Here is a 27,233-nt window from a genome sequence, read left to right as displayed (position 1 = left end):
TGCAATTAGACTTGTCGTAGCAACATATCGCCTTCAGTCACCTTCTCCCTCTCTATAGGGGCCCAATTTGAGCCGAGAAGGAGGGCAAAGGAAAAGCCGCTACTGTTATCAATAATATTTATACATAAATGGATGTGCAATTAGACTTGTCGTAGCAACATATCGCCTTCAGTCACCTTCTCGATTTCAATTCATCCCGGTTTGTTAAATAATTGTCGCTGTAGTAGCTCGGTAGTTTTAGGAAAAAATAAGTACACAACCATTGAAATTACAATTCAAAAATTGTACTCAAGGTACAGATGTGCTTGAAATATCTAAACGATATAAAACACTGTATGTTTAGCCATACAGTTTTGGTTTAAAACGTAGATTTCTACGAGACCATTATAAAGATAGAACTAAAATGACATTTACAGCTATCATGAACATGGCAACATTTTTACACGTACAAAAATATTTTACTTATTGCTCGATATACTCTCATAAATATATTTATACCACTAACAAAGTTTAAAATAAAGGCACTGTCGACTACAAACACACTTTGGCAGCAAAGTTTCTAGACTTAACTCACACACGCACTGACATTTTCAAATGCTTCAACGTGATAATCCCAACGAATATCCACACAATAAAATCACAGAATTTTGCCATTAGTGAAGTGTTTGCTGACTGACACTGTATTACACCAAGTGTTCTATTCACAGAAACCAATTTTCAAGTGGTTGACTTGCGTGTGCTGTCGTTCAAGGACGGAGTTATGATGATGTCGCCGGCGTTGGACCGACTCCTCGTGACGAGCACAGGGGTTTTCGGCTTAGGAGTCTCGGTCATCTTAATTCGCACTCGACCCATGTCGGGGGAATACACTGGAACGTACTCGCGAGATGGCGATAAGAAATCGGACTCAGTGTTCTGGTCGCCATTCAGTAATAGTTGTGACAAATCCATGTCAGTGTTACCGTTTAAATGAGGTGCTTCGCTGTCATTAATAGGCACAAAAACATCTTCACTCGATAAAGAGTGAGTGTCTTTTTTCGAATCGGGAGACGCTGGAGTTGACTCGAAAGATTCGTTAAATTTTGGTGTTTCAGCTAAGTTGTTATCTTTTGAACTGCTTTTGTTTTGATTCGTATCTCTGGGACTGTCGGTTCTAATACCATTGTTATCTCCATGTTTAATACCGTTGCCAATATCCCCATTTTCATTCTTTTGGGGTAGCTTTCATGAGTCGGTACAAGCTCATATTTACCATTAACTTTCCTTTCGATTGGAGGTTCCAGTACAGCCGGTTTACCTAGTAGTGACTTATTCATATCGACCATTTCCTTGGAAGCATTTTCAATGTCTCTTTTCTGCTGCCGTAAAAGTCGCCTGTCTCTGCGTTTTCTCATTTGACCTTTGATTATAGCAAATCCAATGAGCCCCACTAATAGAACGACAATAATTGCAATGCATACATATGTACCAGTTTTATGGGGTGCAGGATTTTCGTCAGACGACGGCTCCTGCACTTCCGCTGGAGTTATTCTGATTTGTTCGGAAACCGTTGTGTCTCGAGTTACTGGTGTGATCGCGGGTTTTTCGGTCGATGGTTCAGGATCAGTTTTGAGATGCCAATCAGATCCACCTGCATATAAAGTAGGAGGTTCCACCAATGGAAGATCGGTTGTAGCGTTATTAATATCATCATGAAATAGTGGTGTGACTGGAGTCGGATGAAACTCTTCATAATAAGGTGGAATCGTGGATGTTGAGGTACGTTCATTCTCATAATCGCTATCGAAGGGAATAAAACCTGAACCTTCACCTGAACCTTCCCTAGGGTCATCAGTAGTTTGTATTTCTGCATTTAGGTCTTCGGTATGCTTATGTAAAATGATTTCAGAATCAGTTGCAGTTTCCACATCACCAGATCCCTCAGGTCCAATATAGTCTGAATGTGATACCGTAGACATATGCCCCACTTTTAAAAATTGCTGATTGTCATCATCTTCTGCCTGAGTTTGACCATGTATTACATCACCATCATCTAAATCACTAGAAGCAACTAAAGGCATAGATTTTAAATCCGTAGTCTCTTGACCAATTCTTACGGCATCAACCGGGGGTTGGTCGCCCATCATCATTTCTAAAGGTTCTGTTTCTATTTTTACTTTGCATATGTCTTTTGCTTTCAAGACTAACCATGACTTGCCTATAAGTTTTCCGGGAGAAGCGCATTTTACGGCATCAATGTGAACGTTCAAGGCCAGTAAACGATCTCGCGCTTTGATATTATCACAGGTACAGTCAAGTGGGTTGCCTTCCAATTCTAAATGCTCTAAGCTAGATAAATGACCAATATTATTAGGCACATCCCGTAACAGATTATTAGTTAAATCTAAGGAACTGACACTGGTCGGAAGATTCGTTAGTGACAACCCCTCTATTCTGTTGTTAGCCAAATTAAGATGGACTAATTTCTTCGCATTGTTCAAAAACTTGCCAACTTCTGTGATGCCATTTGTGGACATATCCAGCGTGACGACTTCGGTTAAACGATCGAGTTCCCGGGAGATTTTGGTGATGTTGTTATGTGACAGATCTAGGATGTTGATGTTGTGATGTTTCTGGCGGAGAGTGAACTTGTACAGTTTGGCAAGGTTGCTGCAGGCGGCGCGATGGAGGCCGTCGCGGGTGGTGGAGCAGATGCAGCTTTCGGGGCAGACGGAAGACAAGACCGGTGCGAGAAGCACCGATAGAGCCAGCAGGCTCGCCCATGCACGGAGTATGCTCATTTTGCTTATTGTCTCAGCACCTGGAATAGAAAGAAAATACAATTAATAAACGCTGCGGAATACACTTGAATAAGGGTAAACAACATGTTTAATAATTTAAAATAAAATGTCCATTATTTCTATAACAGTTATTGAATAGGTATTGTTGATGTTAGATTCACAAAGCATCAGGAAATATCTATTGTAATAATATTTTGGTAACAATGGACATGTTGGAAATGTATGACGGTGAGCGGTGAGTTTCAATGTCAAATTGTAATTATATCGGAGCTACTAACGAAAAGTCAAAAGAAATATCAAGCTCGTAAATTTTGCTATAATTTAAGTAACCCAGCGTACTGTAATTCACGTCTAGATACGTTTAACGCTAATCTGTTGCGGTCATGAACGGTATAACGTTACAGCCGCAGCTCATAAACCACCTACTAGATAAACGAATCGATACCAATTATTCACGGCAGTCCGAAGTAATGGAATAAATCGCAACATCCGATATTTCCATCTAAATATAGTGGCTAGTAGATAACTGCGGTCCCCCGCAGTCTATTGCCTGTCAACTCCACCTCTTCAATTAGTAACTGCAGTTCAGCCGGCAATTTGAATCTAGGCGTTTCCTTTCATTCATAGCCGCACCATTTCAAATTACGTTCATAAATAAACTTACATCTGGGTATAGGCACAGACTGAGCACATGAAACTGCTGAACTTTAAGTGCTACTCTTGGCAATTAAGGGGTTGAAAGAAAACGACAAAAAGTCAACAACATTACGGGATTTCATTATAGGTACTACTATTTAGCATTAGTTTGCATCCAAGGTATCCAGTGGGCTTGATCGCTTTTTCTTTAGTGTGTAGTATTTTTATTAAAGTTTATAATAGGCTTGTTTCCTACTAGTCAAATCTTTTTTTAAGAACTGTCAAAACGATTTGCTAATATGGAATTACTATGAAATACTGAGTAGTGACGTCACGGTCAATTCATTTACTTTATATCTTTCTCTTTGACTTATTAAATAGAAATTATGTTGTAACAAAACTACTGTCCATATTTTTGTTCTAATTATGTGGTGCTTTATTTCGTGCACTGCATAAAATATTTTATTTTAAGTATAGGAAACTAGCCTATTTGAGAATCTATATCAACAATTTATTAAAACATTTACAAAGATACGAGATAAGCGTCAATGAATGAGTTACAGAAGAGCACGTGCCACACAATGTTCCGGAATTCGCTATACACATAAATCTATTCCTAGTGGTTTTAAGCGTTCTATTTCTGTTAGCAATAAACATCGGTGCACTTGGCCGCGGGCTAAAATGGCTCAATGTTATGCTGGGTTTACACGGGCGTAGTAGTGTTTGCTACTATAATATTTGTTACATGGATATGAACATACATAATGAAATTATGGTAGGTACAAGTGGTTTATAGACACTTTTCACTTACACTTACACTAATAAAATTAAGGTACGCGACTTTCGGGAATTAATGTAGAAGGTAGGTACCTAGGTAATGTTAGGTTTTTGGAAAATGTTTATACACTTTTGACGAATCTTGCGGCGAATTATGACTGATGTAGTTTGGACAAAGCTTGTTTCTGATACTGTTTTGTGCCTTCACGTTTGACGAAGCCTGTAGATTTAGATGACGGTTCGTCTAGTCTGGGAAATAACGTCACAATACTATGCCCGTGTAAAGCTGGTGTTATATTGGCGGCAGGAAGCGGGCGGTTAAACGCTTGTGCGAATGCCCACGCCTGCAGCCCAGCGGAACTCCACAGGGGGCATGGGTGATTTATGCTGCCGAGGTGACACGGGCTCAGGGTGCTGCGCAGATTGCTATCAGACAGGTTAATAGAAGAGTACATATACTATAAACGCGGGTGTGTTTATCAATTTTCATATCTGATACCCGAAGGTTGTTTGTAAGACATTACACATTACATGTTATATTCTACCTGTTTTGTTACTATTAAGCTTTGTTCTCAATCTGTTTTTAATCCTTTTTAATCAGGCGAGCAATTCAAGTAGTAAGTGTTTAGTGGTAAATTGTTTCATTACAGTATAGCCTACTTTTAAATAATGTTTTTGTAGAGAGTATTAACACACCTGGGACAATGGCGATCAAATATTATGAAAGAGGCGCGTTCTTAACGCATTCAGTCTAAGCGCGTACCATACGCTTACCAATCTTACCATACTTGTATGATAGACATGCTTGTGAGATGGACAGGTCGACTGGTTGCGTTTTTGACAAGCGGTAACTGTGAGGTAACCGAAAGCCCAACCGGCGGCACTTTCAGCGGGGTGCGGGAGTGGCCATACCGTACGATGTATTAGGAACGACATTGCTTTCAAAATGAAAACTCTACATAAATGTAGAAGCGAGACCAACCAGATTGCTAAAGACATTCAGATGTAAAACTAAAACTACGATAACATTACAAGACGCTCAATTCGCGTAAATTTGTCGTTTATTGTCGCAAGATTACGCCAAGTGTGACATCATGCGCAAACGCAGCTCTCAAGTCATGAGGCAAGAGCGGTAAACACCCTGCCCACACTACAGTGTGACTACAATAATTTTTAACACGTTACTCGATAGAGTAGTAACCTAATCAAAAAATTTAAATTTTGAAAAAACCTCCGACATTTTCATGAAACCATGGCTAAGAACACTCTCGACTAATTGAGCTTTCAAACAAAAAAGACTAAATCTAAATTAGTTCATCCGTTCGGGACCTACGATGCCATAGACAGACGCACACGCAAACTGACAGACAGTCAAACTTATAACACCTCGTCGTTTTTGAAAAATGACACATAAAAACAATGCATTTTGGACGACGATATTTAACACTTTCAACGCCCACTGTTCTGACGATGAAATCAGGTAAGCACAGTTTATTCTTGGAAAATTTATCAGAGTTGGCTTGTTTACCCTCCGCTTGCAAGCAGATGCCCTTTGGATCAATATTACTCGTATCGGTATCTATAACAATACTGCGCCAATACAGATAACAAGAGCGTATCAGGGTTTTCGGAAACCATTTGTTTACCGTATTTTGTAATATTTCTAATGAATTTTTGCTCACTGTCATCTAGATTACTACAATTGTATAGTTGTATAGCCCTTTGTTGTAACCTTTAGCTGTAACTTATCTTTTTTTTTTTTTTTTTTTTTTTTTATGTTTGACCACAGACTTTACGATGGAGTGAGCTCGCCCAGAAGATGCCTGTTCTGTTGTGCTGTTCGATCTGTTAGTGTAAGTTGGTTCATAATAAATGAAATGAAACAATTTTATGTAGATTCATATATAAAAAAAATGCTGCTAGTTGAGATTTCTTTTGTTGTTATTTAAAAATAGTTTGCGTGTCTACTAAATGTGTCATGCACTAACTTAAAATCTTGAGTACGATGTACAAATATGTGCATGTCGCGTAAGATCAGATCTCATCTAGGTAGATGAAATCACTACCTGGTATGACGTAAGTTCGCAGAAAGATGAATATGAGAGGTAAAACCGACAAGCAAGTCGCACTAAAGCGACTATTTAATCTTGGATACCTAATATAAATCTATCTGTTTCACTTATAACTGAGATAGTAACGTTTGTAGTATTAACCGCATGTTATTATTTCTTTACATTTTCTGAGAAACGTATTATAGTGTCTTGCCATCATAAGATTCCCTTGATAAGTACAGATACACAGCACTAGATACAGGTTAAGAAAAGTGATACAGTATCAGGAGTTTACGTAACACTGGAGACAAGATTTTCTTTTTGGAACTTTCGATCCATTCCATATGACACCTGAGTGTACCACGTATGACGATGTTTTTAGATATGGCAACAAATTATTTTTCTTTCTTCTTAAAGTTAAACTGCCTAACGATACAGCTAAAGTGATAACAGAAACCATTCGTCCATTTTCCGTAGGTCATATCAAATAACGTAAGTTAGGTAACACCTTTACCCCCAGCTCATGAATTATACCAAAACATAAGGTAACCTTCATACATTTAACGAGACTTATTCGGTCTTTCCTGTCCCCCAGTCCCCCAGTCCAGCACGCATGTACAAATTGCAATACAAACGCAAATAAGAAGATTGGATGCTATTTTTACCATCAGTTATTCGGACCTTGAACGAACTTGACTGCCGGGAATTTGTTTAAGCGTACCTGTGGCTATTTTCGTAGGTTTTGATACTGAACAGTGCGTGGTTAGCGGGAACTGGTTGGTTTATGCGGATAACTGATAAACAATTCCTTTAGTCTGTTTAAGAAAATGGTGAAGAATGAGTGTTTAATAATTTCAGTAAGTAACCATCTCAGTTTAATTAAACATTGTAACTTGAGATTCGTCGGATATCATAACTGCAGCACTGAATCGTCTAAACGAAGTTTAAATGGGTGATATAATGAACTTTATAGCTGCGCGGTAGTGACGGTAGGTACTGTACCTATAACAAGAGTTTTTGACGTTGTCTAATTTGATACTCGATACCGTAAACGTCATAAATATGTATGAAATTTCTGGTTCCAGTAACACTTCGGGGTAGTTGGAAAAACTTGTGGTAGTATTGTGGTGACGAAGTCATGAAACCGCAAGAGTGGCATGAGCAATGGTACTATAATTAACGTGCAAATCAACTTAAGGCAAAACGTATTATATAAGTACTGAGTGCGAAGCCGAATGGCACAAACACTCACGAAACGATATCTATGATACTCATCTACATATGACAGTATATAGAATTTACTAAGGATGTCAGGTATCTTCCAGTATATTACCGAAATAAGAAAGCGAAAGGATTTTTACATAATAAAGAAACTGCATGAGTCACCAAGGCCGATGGATATGCAACAGACCGGCCGGCCGTGATCCGCCGTATGGGAACTTACAACTTAATAACAGTGTTTTTGATGATCAACAGCGTCATTTATTAAAGATATTTGCGATAATAACTACCAGAACCACAATGTTTGCGTTGCTCGACGGTGGTTGAGAATTTCTTAACGAACAAATGTGTTCCTATTTTTAAACCGGGCGAGCTAAAAATATTATAAGTTAGATACTAAAACTTTGTACCTAACTACTTTCTATAAATGAAGTCATTAAAAAGTTACTTGTTTAAAAAAAATATCGTACGATCATATAAGTACATACTTATTGTAGACATACCGAAAACTTACGGTAGCATTTTAGTCAATAAAGTTAAGGAAGCCTCCATTGAGCGAGCTGCGACCCGACACGCACTTCGCATGTTTTATTTATTGTCAATGATTTTTACGTAAACAATAAATACTGTGTTTACATTAGGTGACGATTGGCTGAAAAGTTCCAAACATATTTCTTACGTCATAATCATAACCTTTGTAAACATCCTTTTAAATGTCATTCTTGTATGTTGAAAATAAAAATAAAAATAAGATCGTACTAACGTTGTACAGCAAACCTACACTAAAAAAAAAATATTTAATACTGTAACCATGAATAAAATATTTTATAGGTAGATTTAGTTTAGTTATAGTTTATTATTTTATTTATTTATTCTATATTAAAAATCTTACATTTGTTCATACACCAGAGTGCCATGAAACCCTATCAGGTTTGTGTTGACTTGACACTCGATTTAAGTTAATAGTCGAGTTTAATTTATTAGTTCATAGTATAGTTTTATTTGTGTTAGTTTAATATGTATTTTTAACGTGAAATAAATTATATTCCTTTGAATAAAATATCGTCTCCTGTATCCGTAACAGAATATTACCTTACTGTTGATATCACATATTACGAAACAATAAGAGAAATGCAGTAGGTACTTAGTAAAAACACATTTTAAAATTTTGATGATCAAACTTTCAATTCGCGTTTTCCCGAAACTATGTTTTTGGTACTTATCAATCGTATCGTGTTTTATAAGTATACCGACAACATACAATACAAATATTATTTATTGCTCACCAATATAACAAGATGACATCAAAAAAGTAATTATTTTCTGGCGTGCATAAATTTAAGATATTTGCAAACATTATTTTTGCTTGATATTTGCTAGTAGTTTGATCCCCTGAAGATGATCTTCATTTACAGCTGTCTAAAACTCAATACTCGCCTCGGTTTACACAGGGACCTAATTATGTGAACTATTATTAAATATTTATATCAGTGTGTTACTGCAACTTCATGTACTTATACTAAACCATTATCAAAAGATAAAAAGAAAATAGCGCAATCACGACTAGCTACGTAGTAACGATTTAACACATTTTAAAATAGTATCTAACAGAAAATCTAAACAGCTCGCAGACTAGTCCATTACATAAACTCCACGGTCGATCTTCGCGTTAATATTTATATGCACTTGAACCGGAAGATAGTGTACAGAAAGATATATTTGTTATGAACGATCTTACGCTCTTTTATTGCAAAACAAGGCCCGTAGACAAATGGTCAAATATACGCTTTGCAGCGAACGATACGCAAATCTTTTTACCACTCTTGGATTCTCGCACTGTATTATGTAGTGCACTTTAACGTGGATGTAAGAAGCGCCTGGCATCTATTGGCTCGATGGGGTGGACGACATTCGAAAAACTGCGGGGCATCTCTGGATGAGATTAGTCCAGGACCGGGATAAGTGGCGTACACGAAAAATGAAAATGAAATGAAAATGAAAATGAAAATGAAAATGAAAATGAAAATGAAAATGAAATATTTATTTTTCAAGTAGGCATATTACAATGCGCATATGAACGTCAAATAAAGCTACGCCGGCTCTAACCCTACGCCTCAGCCTCGAGAAGATTTCAGTCCCCCCTCAGTTGGGAGGGGGGTATCCACTATGGGACCGGCAAGAAACTCGGCGGGCAACTTCTTTTCAAAACATTACATCTTATAATTAACATGCATTAAATAACAACATACAATTTAACATGCAAAAGTATTCATCAAAGAATATGAACAGACTAGGTACTCTATGGAAATCAATTTCAATAAATTATATTATTGCTTAATAATACGTCGTTCTTCTTCAGAGAAAACATATCAAATTGTCATAGAAGAAAAAGATAATATGAATCTCAATATCATTAAATATGTAATTTACCTACACAACATAAAATATAAAATATTTGATGTGCTTTCTTATCTGAACTGTGTCCTCTATACATAATACAATTATTTTAATTGCTATTCGTTTTTTGTAGTTTCTGGTTCGGGCCATGCATGTTTGTCTGTCAAATAGTCCTCGACTCTGTAATAAGCCTTTAACATCAATGATTTTTTTAAGTAGTTCTTAGAAGGGAGGCATACGCTCAGCAGTGGGCGATTAACGGCTGAAATGATGATGATGATGATGATGATTAGTGCGACCAGGTTCACCAAGCCGGGTACGTAGCCAAATGCACAAACGCTTACGATAATATCGTCATCGTAGCCTAGCTAATAGCTATACATATCGCTCTTCGACTGACGATAGACTGGGTTTCGATCGGCATCTAGCGTCAACGATTGTCATTTCAGCCAGGCCGGCAGCTTTAGCTATTGGCCTGTCTACGTGCGCTGATATATTTTCGTTACACGATTTTCCAGCGCAAGTCAGTAAATCTAGAGATAAAATGTATCACGTAGTGCAAGCCAACGATAACCTAATGGCTGTATTAGTGAGATATTTGAATGGCTATGGTTATGGAACTAACGTCTCGTTAGTGGATGCCTCAGGCGCTGAGCCAACCGGGGAATCATTAACGGCCGGTGAAGCGGGAAATGGCAGTTCTTACTTACTTTTTAGCTGATAATGGGGCGGTGAAGTAACAGAGATGCTAAGGGCGCAAAATTAAATCATATGTCTTTTTTAACAATAATTCATTCAAACTTTTAAAGTATTTGTTAGCAGCGAATCTTGCCTGATGAAAAAAATCAATTTTTGAAAGATATCTTTGAATGCAGTTTTAGTGTAGGGTTCAGTAATTTAGGTCAGACCTAGTATAATTTTTAGAACACGCGAGACTGACGTGATCGTTCGTTTGTATTCAAATCCGAACAATGGCGGTACGAGCACTTTTCTTTCAGTATTGACTTTTCCGAGACAGTTCGCGGATTGTTTTGAAACAACCTCACAATTCAAAGAAGTTATATATCTGCCGTTTGTTTGACAAAACTCGTGGTGTTTATAAATTAGGATCGCTGAAAGGTTAGGACAGATGTCATAGATGTCGCCACTGCAACCGATGAGCGGAAAAAATGTACCGGTGACATCTGACAGTGATAGCAGTCGGTTACAGCAAAAGCGCCACCTGGCGCGATGCAATTTCATTTTGCCTTCTCATTATAGAAATATAATTAATATATTCGTAAATTTCAACTTCTGATTAGCAGAAACGTCTGCAATCGATAGCACTAGGCTTAGACATATTACACTTTTATTCTAAGGCTAATTTATTCGTAAACAACTAAACACACAGCAATGGAAAATGTTACCAATATGAAGATATAAAAACCGGCCAAGAGCGTGTCGGGCCACGCTCAGTGTAGGGTTCCGTAGTTTTCCGTTTTTTTCTCAAAAACTACTGAACCTATCAACTTCACAATAATTTTCCTAGAAAGTCTTTATAAAGTTCTACTTTCGTGATTTTTTTCATATTTTTTAAACATATGGTTCAAAAATTAGAGGGGGGGGGGACGCACTTTTTTTCCTTTAGGAGCGATTATTTCCGAAAATAAAAATATTATCAAAAACGATCTTAGTAAACCCTTATTTATTTTTAAATACCTATCCAACAATATATCACACGTTAGGGTTGGAATGAAAAAAAATTTCAGCCCCCACTTTACATGTAGGGGGGTACCCTAATAAAACATTTTTTTCCATTTTTTATTTTTGCAATTTGTTGGCGTGATTCATATACATATTGGTACCAAATTTCAGCTTTCTAGTGCTAACGGTTACTGAGATTATCCGCGGACGGACGGACGGACGGACGGACGGACGGACGGACGGACGGACAGACAGACATGGCGAAACTATAAGGGTTCCTAGTTGACTACGGAACCCTAAAAAGGAGAAGGCGCCATGAAGTGCTCTAATTTCAGCATATTGTTAACAACGTTAGCGCTGATGTTCCAGCCAGCCAGAAATTCTACATTCGTTTCACTAAAACATTAGTAAAATGGTTTAAAGAAACATTATCATTCGTTAATAATGTGAACATGTGGCTGTGTTATTGTAAAATTCGTTTGCCGAAGTGCCAGACTTAGTTTATACCTACCTACGTTTTTTCTTCAGTTTAAACATATAATTTTCGTAAACACGTACCTACACATGTGCATGGGCGTCTAGCGAGCATAAACAAAAACAGTTTGCGGTACTCCAAAGACCAAAGTACATCGATAATTTTAGTGCTTCTTCTTATAATTTTATTGTTTCTCAGAGGCGTTAAAAACACCCAATCATTCTTGCTGCGTACCTATTCCTATGGCTTGAGCGAGCTCAAGTAATTTTCACCACACCAACTGGTAAAGGCTTACTTTGCTATTCGAAAACAGATAGCAAAATTGCATTTTATCCACAAGAGTGCAAAGTAATTTCAAACAAATTTTAACTTAAGCTGGCTGGTAGAATTTACCTATAAATGATGAGTTTGAATCATACATATTGAATAGATTGATGGATTTGATTTGGTTTGATGTTTTGTAGTCAGTATTTTGTTCGTGTTGGTGTGGTGAAAAATTTTGTGTTTCACTCGGCGGCAAAGTTTGTTTAACCTTCGTGCCTAGAAGCCCTCGCAACGCTCAAGATTCCACTTTTTGAACCACTCGCTACGCTTCTTATTGAAATCTTTCGTTTGCTCGGGCTTCAATATTGGCACGTGCGGTTAAACAACAACTTTGCCAACATGTAAAACAAATAACTATTGTCACAAAGATGGGAGAATATTTTGGTCTTCACTATTCGAAAAAAAAAACATTACAACGAAAGTACCCTGCACTCCCTGCAGTTACCGCGATCACTGAAGTTCGCAAATTACGGACATCTGTTTCGGTCTTTTTAATTACACAATAATTGGAGTAAAAGAGAATCACAATTACTTACTTGACTGGCGCGATAACCCAAAATGAATTTTGGCCTCCAACACAAGAGCGCGCCATTTGACTCGGTCTTGAGCGGTATCGCGCCAGATTCACGCAATTACAAACTTCAAAATTCGCGGTTGGCCTTCCTCACTGTCACTCGTTCAAGCGATTTGTGTATCGATTCTTAGCGATTTCCCATTTGTATATGGGTTCACAAGTATTATTACAGTTCTCAAACGCATAAACCATCAACTCTCTCTTCGTTGGTAAGCAACTAGAATTAAGAGCCTCGTATCCCAGTCTCGATAATGTAACAGCTTTATGCGCAGGCGCATCGTGCGCGTCGTTAAACTGATCGTCAATGGTCCTTGGTCCATAGGCATTTGACTTAGTACCTGAATGTGTTTTAGTGACACTGACCTGTGCGGTCACGGGTTAAGAATTTCACCACATATTTTCTCCCAGTCGACTGTGAGATATAGGTTCAATTGTTGTGCAGGTGATATGGGCTAGCAACGCTGAATGTTGGTTCTAATGTATTTTATTCATTGATATTCTCTAAAATTAAAATCTTGTTTATTATTCAGGTAGAGGGAAGGAAGAGTGTTGAAGACTGTTATATATAGTAACGGCAATGCGTACTAACCAGTCCATTCTTGAGGAGCTACGCATAAAGCGCCGGCTGTCAACAATACGCCAGGACCATACTCTTAGTTATATCGGTCACCTTTCACGTCACCCGCCAGATAGCCTGGAGAGAATAATTTTATTATGACGGGCAAAGTTGAAGGCACGAGACCTCAGGCACCTCCCCTACTAGATGGTGTGCTCAAATTACTGCATCCATGCGATTAAAACTGCACGAGGCCATGCGCTTGGTGAGGAACAGACGATTATGGAGGGACCTAGTCTTCAACAGAATGACATGACGTCACGATCCTCAGCATTGAGGGAACGACTAAAAAAGATATATCTTCTTTAGTCTACTCTCGTATGGTGCAACAGGTGTGAGCGCCATATCGTCACTACTTTTAAAAAATCTCGTATCTCACGCTGTTCCTCAAAGTTAAAACGCAGTAAGTCTATATGCATTCCATACATGCTTACTACAATTTTCTTTTCATTGACAGACGAAGATACAAGTTTTTTTCAAAGTATTAATGGCCCTTTAAATTTGTTTGATGTTAGTCCAGAACACTTAATGTGTCTCTCTTAATTATTACTGATTGAGGGTCCTGTTTTTACAAATCAGTACCTACAGTCAAAATATGTATATATACACCGTGGTTTTTTTTTGTTTTCCCTTAAATTCGATTCAGGTTCATCATCAGGAACCACCCTGTATATCGCTTTTTGTTAAGTTCGAAAAAAAAATTTTTTTTTCGTTTCCATACATAATAAATGGATTAATTTGTGTGTGAGGACCTTAATCATAACATTAAAGTCATTGTCAAGTGTTTGACGGCACATGTCAAAAAAAAAACATTAGGAAGTGGTAAGGGGTGCCATACACGTGTTCAGTAATTAATTTTTTTTTTAATAATTCGATAACCGTAAGAGTTAAGAGGCTAGTTTCTGAGAGAAATTGATTGTATTTGAACTAAAAAAATCTTCCCTTAAAGTTAACGGAATTCAATAAAAACAGGGTGTATTTCTACCCAGTTAGTATGTGCTTAGTTTAGGAACGACGGTATCTATAATTCCCAACTTTGACTTGTGTGTGCCATGGTCAACGTTTCAGCAATAAGTAGCAATATAAGAGTGTCCTTGAAGTAAACGTAGTACAAAATAAATAGCGGTAAATTCTAAATAGAAATTAAAATACATTGTACGTTTAAATAACCTAAATTGTAAACGTAAAACTATTGTGACAGCGCGTTGACCTTTTCGTCGGTGTCAAATTTAGCCGAACCCGCAAAATACGGAAGGTAACAAATACCTAACATGCAAAATTCATTAGTAATTAATTTAGGTATGTTAGCTATATCACACAATAATATTATAATGTCAGTATTTTAACTTGATTAATTTTTCAACGCCAAAAGTCTCTAGTACCTATGCATATATGCTAAGAATTTAAGTTAAGATGACTACGGGCAGTTTTCTGTCTTACCCCGCATAAAAAAACCCTTCAATCTTCACCCACCTTACCTTACAGTAGAACTTTGTACATTTTCTATAGAATGTCAATGCCAAACTATGATGTTGTCGACAGGCTGTTGCATCACTTCTTTATTAAAATATACAGAGGTATATCACTAATAATTTGACGACCGGTCTGGCGCAGTCGGTAGTGACCCTGCCTGCTACGCCGCGGTCCCGGGTTCGAATCCCGGTAAGAGCATTTATTTGTGTGATGAGCACTGATATTTGTTCCTGAGTCATGGATGTTTTCTATGTATATAAGTATTTATATATTATATTATATATATCGTTGGCTGAGTACCCACAACACAAGCCTTCTTGAGCTTACCGTGGGCCGCAGTCAATCTGTGTAAGAATGTCCTATAATATTTATTTATTCATTATTATATTTATTTATTTAATAATGGCTTATCTTTATGTTTACTTCTCAGTCTCCCTTTGTCACTTTTAAGTATATTAGTGTTTCAATGATTTCATTTTATTCAATAATATTAGTAGTGTATATAAAACAGTGTTAACATCATCTCCTCATCGTACACAGACCTAATTATACCGATGATATGATACTGTCTATAAATATTTTGACTGTGGTAAAGTGGAGCAATGACTACTAATCGTCGGTGAGATTGCCAATTCCGCTATGTGCATTTTAGCTACTTTTCAGGAGAGACAAAAAATCGATTTACTAGAGAATTAGGTACAAACATCATTTCAATTTGTATCCAAAATGTGTCAAAAATAGCAAGAAATATGTTGTGTGAAAAAAAATGGGAAATAATAAATCACAAATTAAGATATAGTCGTTTTTCTTAATTTTGTGCACATATGGGTATTGGTTTTGAGCTTACTAAATACATATGTGTAAGTCATGCACATAGGAATCATAAATACTGCTCATTTGAGGTTTATCAGAGTAAGTTATGTGCGTTTAGGGTAATAAAAACAAAACAACATGATATAACAATCACTTGTATCAGAAATAAATGATATTATCCAAAGGAAAATGTTGGTATCTGACAAAACTAAAGACCTTCCTTGTCAATTACTAATAATATATATTTATTTACGTACATACATACATATAATCAACCCGTATCCCATAAAGGGGTAGGCAGAGCACATTAACTACTCAAGTTTCAGTGCCACTCTTGGCTAAAAGGGGTTGAAAGGAAACGAAATATACATTTATAATAAAAAAAGAACTTAAAACTCGTTCTGACTAAATTCAACGTAATCGTCGTAATCTTAAAGGCAGCCATGTCCTATCAGCTGCAAAAGTGCATTGCGTATTAATCAATTAATTAATTCCTAACTTCTCCATGCACTTTTGCAGCTGATAGTACCTCTTGGCGCAGACTTTGAAGCGAAGCAATGACCTACTAACATCTTTTTTGGCATTCGCTACTGTTCCCAGAAGAACACGGCGTGGCAATCGAGAGGGTTCCATCCTGTGCATATACCCCATCAACGCAGTCGCCTCTATTTGAGAAGCACGGTCAGACTGGGTAGCGATTTCTAGAACTTTCTGGTTTGACGACCTGTGATGATATGCCCAACATCATACGCAGGCATCGCTTATAGAAGGAGATGCCGCGGTGTTTGACTTTGGCATACGTCTCGGCTTAACTAACTAACACCTTGGTCTTAGTAGTCAGGAGTATGTTTTGCCATACTCGAGCACTAAGCTTCCCAAAAGGGTAGCTGCCTTGCCGATGCAAATGTCAACCTCTGCCTAGAGCAAAATATTGTCGGTTATTGTCGTAAGGTGGTCTCCAACAGCGTGCCATCGAGTGGAATTTCTGCCTTGGAGATTGGACCCATCATTATATAGCTGAAGCTCACAGAGGTAGCAACAAAGGCTGCGTCATCGGCATAAAGTATTGGCATAAAGGCTGTCAATTAAAAGTTCCTCGCGTTTCTTCCGTGATTTGAGGAGTGATGTGTTGTACAACTTTGAACTTTCTATAGGCAGATCTTGTATGCAGATGAATACCAAAGCAGCAAAGACACACACGGTACACGGTAGGAGCTAAAACGCAGCCCTGTCGCACACCTCGGCATACACACCACCAGGGACTGAGGAGTCAAGGAAATCGCTGTGATTCCCCGCACCTGCGCCACCCTCTTGGAAACTGGCCTCTTGGAGGTTGAGGAGTTTACCACATATTTCAGCTTGGACCTTACTCGCGCCTGACGAGGATTCCATCCCGGGCTTGAGTTTGTGGTTTTCCTTCTCGAAGACAAGTGGCTCATCTCCCCTATAGCTATTAGCTGCTTCGTTTGTGAACTTAGTCGCCTTTTACAACACCCTCGTTCTTCTTACCAGGGTTGGTCCTACTCTTACGTCGGATATACTACACAGTAGATGATACCTAACTACACCAATAAACAATTACTTTTAAAATAGTGTTAAAATAAGTCAGATATAAAGTTATCATAATTTATCAGTATCAAGAACGTTAGAATGAAGTGCAATTGCTACCCTCTTAGGCTCTTACTCTGTTAGAAAATGTTTTGCGATAAATGTGAAAAACTTGCCGAATAATCGACGACAAAAAAGTACTTTACAATATTAAACACAATAAGTATAACAGCTTTACGGTTAAAATATTTAGCTTTGAATATCAGAAAACAAAAAAATAAATTGAAAAATAAAGATATATAATAATAAATATGACCGAAACTCATAAGCACACTAAGCAACAATCCATACTAAATCCACACATGTGCAGTAGTTAATTATCAATTTCGTTTATTTTACTTGGTTACCAAAACCTATATGTGCTTGGAAGTACATGTGTATTTATTTTTGGGGCTAAAATCACAAATGTGTTTAGTTAAAACATGATCCAAGTAGAATTTGCGTATGCTGGTTTTTGCATTAGACGTGGAATACAATTTTAAAGGTAAATCTGCAAAAAACGAAAAATCGAAAAAATGCACATAACGGAATTGGCAATCTCAACGACGTAATGTAAGTTGGGCTGCTCGTGTCTGGGTCATTAACGTCGGTGCTTCTATTGATTTGATTAAATTTGTGGTATCAAATGAACAATATGGTAAGAAGACATATAGCCTGTTTTTTTTTTTAATCTTTGTATGGAGCCAACATCAAATTCTGAGCAAATTTTTGTATGGAACCAACATCAAAATCACCTAAAAAAAAATATGGGTTCAAAAATAGAACTATCATTTTAAGCTAAGTACTGATTAGATTCAATCGTTCTCACCACGATAAAATGAAAGACCTTACTTAAGCCACGTCATTAATTTAATCCAGAATACTTAGGTAGGTATCTATCACCAATTCACAATGTTAAGCAGCACACGAATGAAAGAAAATAAACTGGTAATTAATTAAATATTACGTCAGCGAGAGTATAATGTTAACTTTGTATTAAAGTTTACAATCAAACTTCTATAAAACAATTATCATCGCTTGCAACAATCCCGCAATAAATCGTAAACCCACCATTCAGCGTATCATCACATCAGCACCATCAAGGAAACAAAGACAATACGCACATAACCGCACTTCACAACACTGTTTAAACAAACTGTTACATCAAACAACCTGTGTCACACGTGCTGCGAACCCGAGATTTCCCCGAACACTGCATTATAAGTGAAAACTTTTATTTGTGACACTCAAGGTGAGCGTATTGTCCGGCATTGGACGGGGTCCAAATTGAATAATTTGGGAAATTAGGATATCTTAAGCGGTTCCCGTGCGCTTGGGCGTTGAGAGATGCAACCGTGTCTAATTTAGTAGTTAGCACATGCAATTTATGCAAATGACATTATATGCACAGGTTTTATTTCTATTTCGCCATTTCCAGTCCTATCCAGCGGTGCTAAATTTTGCATTGGCATATTTTACAGATGGTGTTTTACGGATCTGTACAAACCAGTTATTACAAATCGTCGACATAAACGCGCCATATAATAGGCTAGTTTCCTACTAGTCAAATCAAATTATTTTTAAGAACTGTCAACGATTGCTAACATGTAAATAATATGAAATCGTGAGGAGTGACGTCACGGTCAATTCATTTACTTTATATCGATCTCTTTGACTTATTAAATAGAAATTATGTTTTATAATAACTACTGACCGTATTTTTCTTCTATTTGGTGCTGTATTTCGTGCAATGCATACCATATTTTATTTTTATTATAGGAAAGTACTCTAGCTTTCTATTATTGAAAATTTTAGTTATTTTACCACTGACTTTACAACCCCTTACAGTCATATAGAGAATGTCCAGTTATAGACACTTATTTACTGAAGACAGATGCATTAAGACTATCAAAACAAGAACTCAAATAACCAGTTAGCCATAACCTATTACATTAAACATAATCCTTATTTAAAACATCTGTCGGGCGACATCGTAAATAGCTTGATCCATATTTAGATGTAATGTGAGTGTCTAAAATAAACTGAAAAATAGGGGTTTTAGATTTTCATAACTACTACAAATGTTATTCGTAATTTATTATTCATTCACATTCGCAAAGTCGTCATTGCTTGCGTCAAACGCTTTTTTGCAAAGCAAAATTCACGTTGAATTCATGAAGCTGTTGTCGATGGAAACAAGTTCGAAACATATTTACAGGCCAATTCAAATGTACACCGACATCAGAACGATATCCGAAAGATCAAATATTTTTTTTACCACACCAACTGGTAAAGGCTCTCTTTGCTATTCGAAAGCATATAGCAAAACTGCATTTTATCCACAAAAGTGCAAAATAATTTCATACAATTTTTTACTTGATGTTAGATGTTAGATATGAATGATGATTTTGAATCATAAATATTGAATAAATTGATGGATATGATTTAGTTTCATGTTTTATAGTCAGTATTTTGTTCGTGTTGGTGTAGTGAAAAAATTGTGCGCGTCGCTCGCGCCAATATCGCTACGGAGGAGCACGAGCAAAATGATTTAAAGGTGACATTTAATGACATTCTTCAAACATCAGTATAATTTCGAAATTTCCTGTAACTAACTCTATATATGTACAATTGGTTGAGAAGCAAGTCAGCAGATGATTTTTGTTTCGTTGCATGTGAGGACGAGTTTATTTTTTATAGACAATTTTGCGAAATCTACGATATACTTAAATCACCCTTAATTGCTAAATGTTCAAGAAGTCCAGACACAAACGAGATTTTAAAGTTCTGAGACAACTTCGTAAAAAAATGACATCACTAGATACTTGAGTAGGTATATTTAGGTCTTTAAATTGTTACGCCTTCGTGCTTTTAGCTTGTAGCCGTGTTCGTAAACTACCAAATTATATTTGTCTGTCATCCTCATTATATTCGACACGCTCGTCTATTATAGGATGACTGATATTTTAGTCATAATTTGAACCTAATATTCGTCTAGGTTTAACAGCACAATATTATTATTGGGTTTAAGAAATGTCACTTTTGACATTGACATATCTGATTCATATCGTGTTGAGTTCTGAATATTAGACGTATTTTAAAGCTAGAATCAGGCAGTCATAATTATTTTACGGATGGGGCCTAATTTGTTGTTGCAATTTTATTTTAAATTACGTGTGGCAATGACAGCACAAATTGCAGACCGTATTTATTTCAGCTTATTTTGAACGGTGTTTTTTATATTGTTCTCGTGGTAACCAGGCAATTATGTCTGCCTAACTACTATGGTGTCAGGCGAAGGAACTCTAGATTACCAAGGTTGTCTATAAAACTTGTTGTCTAAGGATTTCACAATAGTTTTTTATTATACTTTACTTTACAGCCAGTACCATTCCCAAGCCCAAGTATGTATTAGTGATTAATAAGGGCATTATTTATTTTATTATTTATTTATATATTTAAAAACATATTTCAAACAATTCATTTTATGAATAATGCCTAGCAGTATTAGGCAAAGTGATTAATCATTATCATAATATACATATTGAAACAATAACGCTTCCTTTATTACTAATAAAAACACGATCAAAATACCTGGGAAACCTATTGAAATCTAAGGATTACACGATGTGAATAGAATTTTATATATATTTCCTTTTCTTAGGGAGCTAGAGGGCATTCTACAGATTTTTTTTTATAGAGGGTAGCAGCAGATGATAGATGTAGACGATGTAGGTGTGTGTGTGTGTGTGTGTGTGTGTGTGTGTGTGTGTGTGTGTGTGTGTGTGTGTGTGTGTGTGTGTGTGTGTGTGTGTGTGTGTGTGTGTGTGTGTGGCATTAGTTTAAAATTTACAAAAACCTGGAAAAATCCTGCGGGCAGCACTAGTGTGCTTCGCCGACTGGACTATTTGAGCATCATGTCTTTACTTCCCTTTAAAATTGTCATGTTTTCAAACGATCATTGTTAACCATCTGTTGATTTTCCGGTGTATCATTTGAGACTTGAATTACTAACAAAATGAATACAATTGGTCCATTGGGAACAGTGCCAAACATTCTGAGACGTTGTGACGCCAAGAATTAACACCTGGCATCTAATTTTCTTAAATATTTTTTTTAGAGTTTTTCTACTAATTATCTATTAAAGATACCTACATAGAACATCATACGTTAGATAGACTGATGGTCAGTGTATTCGTCAATTATATATCAACCTTAAACCAAATGTGTAAGGTACAGGGGGAAATCTCCACTGGGGGGCAATTTTAACTGATCCATTTTTCCATTATTACACTATGATGTTGAGTTCTACATTTGATTTGTGTGCTGAAAGTACAAGTCGTTTAATGAAAGCTGGTACGAATGGAATGAACAAACTTTGATTGTATGAGTGACAACTGTATCGCCTTACAGTAATAACTGTCAAACTATTTTATTAGAACCTGTCACACAGACATTTTCATTTAGCCATTCGTTACATTCGCGCCAGCTCTTGTAAATTGATCTGCATAAGCGCATGGTGAATTTATCAATAAATTAATTCATAATTTCTGCATGCAATTTTGCAGCTCACTGTATGTAACCTCTCAGTCCGCAACGTAACTAAAATCGTATGAGCGTTCTCGCGCTGTAAATGGGTCTCAACATGTAACTAAAATCGTATGAGCGTTCTCGCGCTGTAAATGGGTCTCAACATGTAACTAAAATCGTATGAGCGTTCTCGCGCTGTAAATGGGTCTCAACATGTAACTAAAATCGTATGAGCGTTCTCGCGCTGTAAATAGGTCTCAACATGTAACTAAAATCGTATGAGCGTTCTCGCGCTGTAAATGGGTCTCAACATGTAACTAAAATCGTATGAGCGTTCTCGCGCTGTAAATGGGTCTCAACATGTAACTAAAATCGTATGAGCGTTCTCGCACTGTAAATGGGTCTCAACATGTAACTAAAATCGTATGAGCGTTCTCGCGCTGTAAATGGGTCTCAACATGTAACTAAAATCGTAAGAGAGTTCTCGCGCTGTAAATGGTCCCCAACAGTCAGCTATGTAACTACAATCGAAATGTGTCACACATATAGACATTTTCATTCAGTCATTCGTTCTATTCGTGCCAACTCTTGTGAAGTAACCTGTATAGTCTATACTATTTTATACCTTAGATGACACTTCCAAAAATTTGAATTACGCATACTATGTTCGCAAAATATTTTTGAAAAATAATTTATACTTTGACGAAAAACTATACTTTTTTGAATATATTTTATTATCAGTGCTTATTTAATAAACTCCATCAAATACGAGAGAAAAATTATGTTACTTTCAATTTTTTTAAAATAAACAATGTATGAAACGGTCTATGTTAGCTAAATATTCTTGAACTAAACTTTTTTGTGTAAAATAAAGAAAAATATAAAAACTGGATTTTTTTCCGGTTTTCCGTGATCATTATGCATGCAACTGCGTCGAAATATCGGGAGCTCGACAAAAATCAAAAACGTAATCACGGTCTATATCCCGGTCAATATAAGTCTAATGAAAATAACCGTGAATCATTCAAAACTCTTATGCGTAAGTAATTCAGAATTTTTGGAAGTGTCACCGAAATCATCTATAGGTAGTTAGTAAGTGTGTACATGCTTGAACATTCTCTCAGCAATGTAACTAAAATCGTAAGTATGGGAGTTGGAGCGTCAACTAAATGAGTCTTAAAACATGTAACTTCACTACATAACTACGTGTTATCCTAAAACCTTGACCGTGGGTAACGTCTGTCATCAACATCATACTTGATTAGAACATGTTGTCCTCACTTTTTTCAACGTCATCACCGTGGTTTATAAGCCCATTATCAAACAGTACGAGTTATCGCATGCTTGTTTCACTCCTTTACTACAATACGGCATTTGATCGGTCGACGGAATTCATAAGGTACCTTACTTTAATTGTCCGCATCTCAGGCTATTTCGAGAATAAATTAAATAGATAAATATTATAGGACATTCTTACACAGATCGACTGAGTCCCACGGTAAGCTCAAGAAGGCTGGTGTTGTGGGTACTCATGATATATTTAATATACAAATACCCCAACAAATATCTGTGCTCAGCACACAAATAAATTCCCTTACCGGGATTCGAACCTGGGACCACGCGGCTTAGCAAGCAGGGTCACTACCCGCTAGGCCAGACCGGTCGTCAAAAAATGAGGCATTAAATGAGGCTATAAAAGTATTAGAACAAATAAATTTATAATTAAATAATTTTAATTCGTTTTCAAGTAATAGAATGAAACCAGCATCCTCTGATTCACACAAGAGCAGAAAACAGAAAAATTTTGAGGACACTAGTTCGGTTTCAGCCTATGACAACGGGATACTTTATTTATTACTTTTTCTCAGGTCGGCTTGCTTTATTAATGCCGCATGCCATGTAAAAAATCTTTTAATATTTATCTGTGCATTGTTTTCTGATTCGATGAATAATCTTGGAAGGTCACCTGTATTATTATCATCGACACGATATCTGAGGGCCTCCCGTTCGACGTGTTGCCTCTAGGGATGTACCGACTAGTGATTTGGCCGACTAGGCCGACTACCGACTAGTCCGCGCTTGGGTGGCCGATTAGTCGACTACGAACATAATTATCGACTAATTTCACCAGAATTTTTGAAATGTCATTTTTTGGGTTTTATCGCGTTTTTCATATTTTGTTCAGCACGGGAAGCATGGTCGCGCGATAGACGATAAAATATCAGGCACTATTAATAAGTGCGATAGGGACGGCCAGATGTTTTATCATTTATTGCGCGACCATGCTTCCCGTGGAGGTTCAAATATCTGTGATAATAGTTATACACATTTTCAATTTTTTAGCTTAAAATAGATAGTGGTCCTGCCTATGAAACCGATAGTCTTAGGTAGGTCATTAATTCTGTGATGATGATATTTGTTCTTTTGACTAACAAAGGCATAACGTATACGTACATAATATGACCATAAATGCTCCGATAATTTATTTTTGTACTATTTTCCTATCTTTTATCATGCGCCGACTAGTCGGCCTTTTTTGCCGACTAGTCGCCGACTAATCGCCGACTAGTCGCCAACTAATCGCCGACTACAAATGTGGCCGGATAGTCGGCTTTCCCGACTAGTCGGTGCATCCCTAGTTGCCTCCCTTTCGCATTTGCGAACGAATCTACAAGTGAGACAGAGAAGCAACGTTAAATTCGTGGTAGGCCCTCTGAATCATTGATTTATATTCGTAACGTATCGATAATGAAGAAATGTGTATCAAGGTAAACAAGTTCCGCTTTCTTTCTGGGCCTTGATTATCTGTATTGACTGTATTATCATAATAAATTGTGCCGTTTTTACGTAACACCTTTAAAGGGCTATTTATAGATATTTTTTGAAGGTATTAAAAAGGCTTATTGTTAAAAACGTTGTTGTCATGTGTCATGTCACAGTTTACTGACATCTTTCAACACAGATTCTGTTAGACTGTCATATGTCTATTTGACTCATATTTTGTTACTGATATGACATAACTAGTACTTATCTGTAAACATTTTTATTGTTAGATATAGCTAGAGTGCCGCCATCTACTCGAGTATAGGCACACCTCGGACACTGACGGTCAAATATATGAAAGAGCCGCGTTCCTAGCACACAGTCTAAGCTCGTGTAGGTGAACGCGTACTATGCTTGTATGAGTGACATATGACAGGTCGACTGTTCGCGTTTTTGACAGGCGGTAACTGTGAGGTAACCGAGAGGGGGTGGGCGGCACTTTCAGCGGGGAGCGGGAGTGGCCATACTGTACAATAGTACTCTTTATTATACTGTGATATAGGTCAAAGGTATAACGCCATCTTTCGATTATATGTTTTTCTTTATTTTTGTGTACGTTTTTGTTTTTCTTTGACTTCATTTGTATTAACTATTCGGAGCTGCATTTAATTTATGTACCTCTGTTTTTTAGTAACAAACAGCATAAAAGGCTGAACAGCATTTATAAGTACAAGTAGCTAAGTACTAATCATAAAATTCAATCTTAGGCAACGTTCAAGTAATTCGCAACATTTTATTTCATCATAAGCCGTCATAAAAGTCCAGATCATAAACCATACAATGTCACGAGCAACATTTGCAGTTTTAGTCGACCATGATGAAACCGCAGTGTCCATTTCAATCAAATGCGACTTTCCATTCAAATGGATCCGTATACTTGACGTTTTTATCTGGAATTTCAACAGAAACCGTTCTTATCGCAAATGAGACATTAGGTCCCTTTTATAGGGTGCGAGTTACTTCCGTATTTGATTGGTGTTCTTAAGACGATACAGGAGCAAAAATGCTAAAATTGAAAGGAGCCCCCCTTTCAATTTGGAAATTTTAGTTAAATATACTGGTGCTATGAACTAGATTTATCGAAAAGAAATTGTCCATTCAAAACAACTCAATTAAAAGATATTGCGAAAAAATCTTTAAAATCGAGGTTCCGCCCTCGACTGTTTCCTCCTTCAAAACTTAATCAATCGTAACGAAATTTGATAATCTGAATAACAATGAAACATTCTGTGTCGGACCGTTTAGTTTTTTTGACTAATTGTTACCAATTACTAATTGATTTCGTACACGTAATAGTTATTTGTTATACAAGGGGGCAAAGTTGTATTTTAACGCCGAGTGTGGAATTAAAAAACGAGCAAGTGAAAGGATTCTATAGTTGAACCACGAGCGAAGCGAGTGGTTCGAGAATAGAATCCTGAACTTGCGAGTTTTTTAACACACGAGAAGTAAAATACATTTGCACCCGAGTGTAACACAAAACTTTTCCCCTCACTATAGCGAGGAAACTACAACGCAAAAAATGCATTTATCACTGCTTCCAGTAGTTCCACAGGTGGTAAATCATCTTTATTACTAGATTCACCTACTTTTATCAATTTTAAAGCAGTTAATTTGACTTTATTCAAGGTCAAATTACTTTACCCACTAGTGGATAAAATGCGTTTTTACCCGCTGGTATTAAAGGACAAAACACGTGTTTCCGAGCTAGTGAGGGGAAAATGCATTAGCAACTTGTGGCATCTTCATTGGTTTTTGTATTAACTGATAACATTATTTTATAAGATAAATTGTACCGTTTGTGCCCTAATAAACATTAAACAAACATTAAACAATTTTGAATACCACACCTTTATTTGCGCCATAATCAATAAGGCCGTTTTTGGAATTTTTTGATGGGATCTAGCGTCTTTAAAAATAAGAATATCAAAAAAATCAAAACGGTCCGACACAGATAAAATTAAAAATAATCTGTCTTGTAAAAATCACCGCTCTATCTTCAAAAACAAGGGAGGAAATAGTCGAGAGTGTTTGTATGGAGAATTGACCCCTCCTGTATCGTCTTAAAATGTATAATCCTTGAGAGAATATGTAATTTGTCTTAAATTATAACTAAGTAACTAGTTGGGACTCTCATGTATTCCATAAAGTTTGAAATCACGTTTGTGAACATTTTCGATAGCCATCATTTAACTGGTAAACAGTGTAAACAACATAACTTTTCAAGATAAAAAAAAAAATCTTTGTGAAAGGATCTGTGTAAGAATGACTATGATATTTATTTATTTATTGACATAAAACTCTTGAACAAAAGCTATCTTTGAATACGCTTAATGAAAGTGTTAAAGATTTAACGCTTTAAGAATAATAATGAATAATAATTTGACAATCATTAATTAATTTCGTTATAGCAAAGACATACGTAACTCCGTATAGACAGATAAAGTCTAAGAAAAAAACGTACCTCAGTACC

General features: G+C 36.7%; 1 protein-coding gene across 1 annotated transcript; it reads right to left on the bottom strand.

Moving 5' to 3' along the window:
- Positions 1-67: 67 nt before the first annotated feature.
- LOC125225409 (protein windpipe) lies at positions 68-18,616 on the bottom strand. The gene is given in 3 exon segments (XM_048129114.1): positions 68-1,217; positions 1,220-2,800; positions 18,479-18,616. Coding segments are annotated over 2 exon segments (2,061 nt in total). The 5' UTR covers positions 2,781-2,800; positions 18,479-18,616; the 3' UTR covers positions 68-717.
- Positions 18,617-27,233: the final 8,617 nt, after the last annotated feature.

The sequence above is a fragment of the Leguminivora glycinivorella genome, chromosome 4, assembly GCF_023078275.1.
Source record: "Leguminivora glycinivorella isolate SPB_JAAS2020 chromosome 4, LegGlyc_1.1, whole genome shotgun sequence".
Lineage (NCBI taxonomy): Eukaryota > Metazoa > Arthropoda > Insecta > Lepidoptera > Tortricidae > Leguminivora > Leguminivora glycinivorella.
The sequence above is the reverse complement of the archived record's forward strand: the minus strand, read 5'-3'. Positions and strand labels throughout refer to the sequence as shown.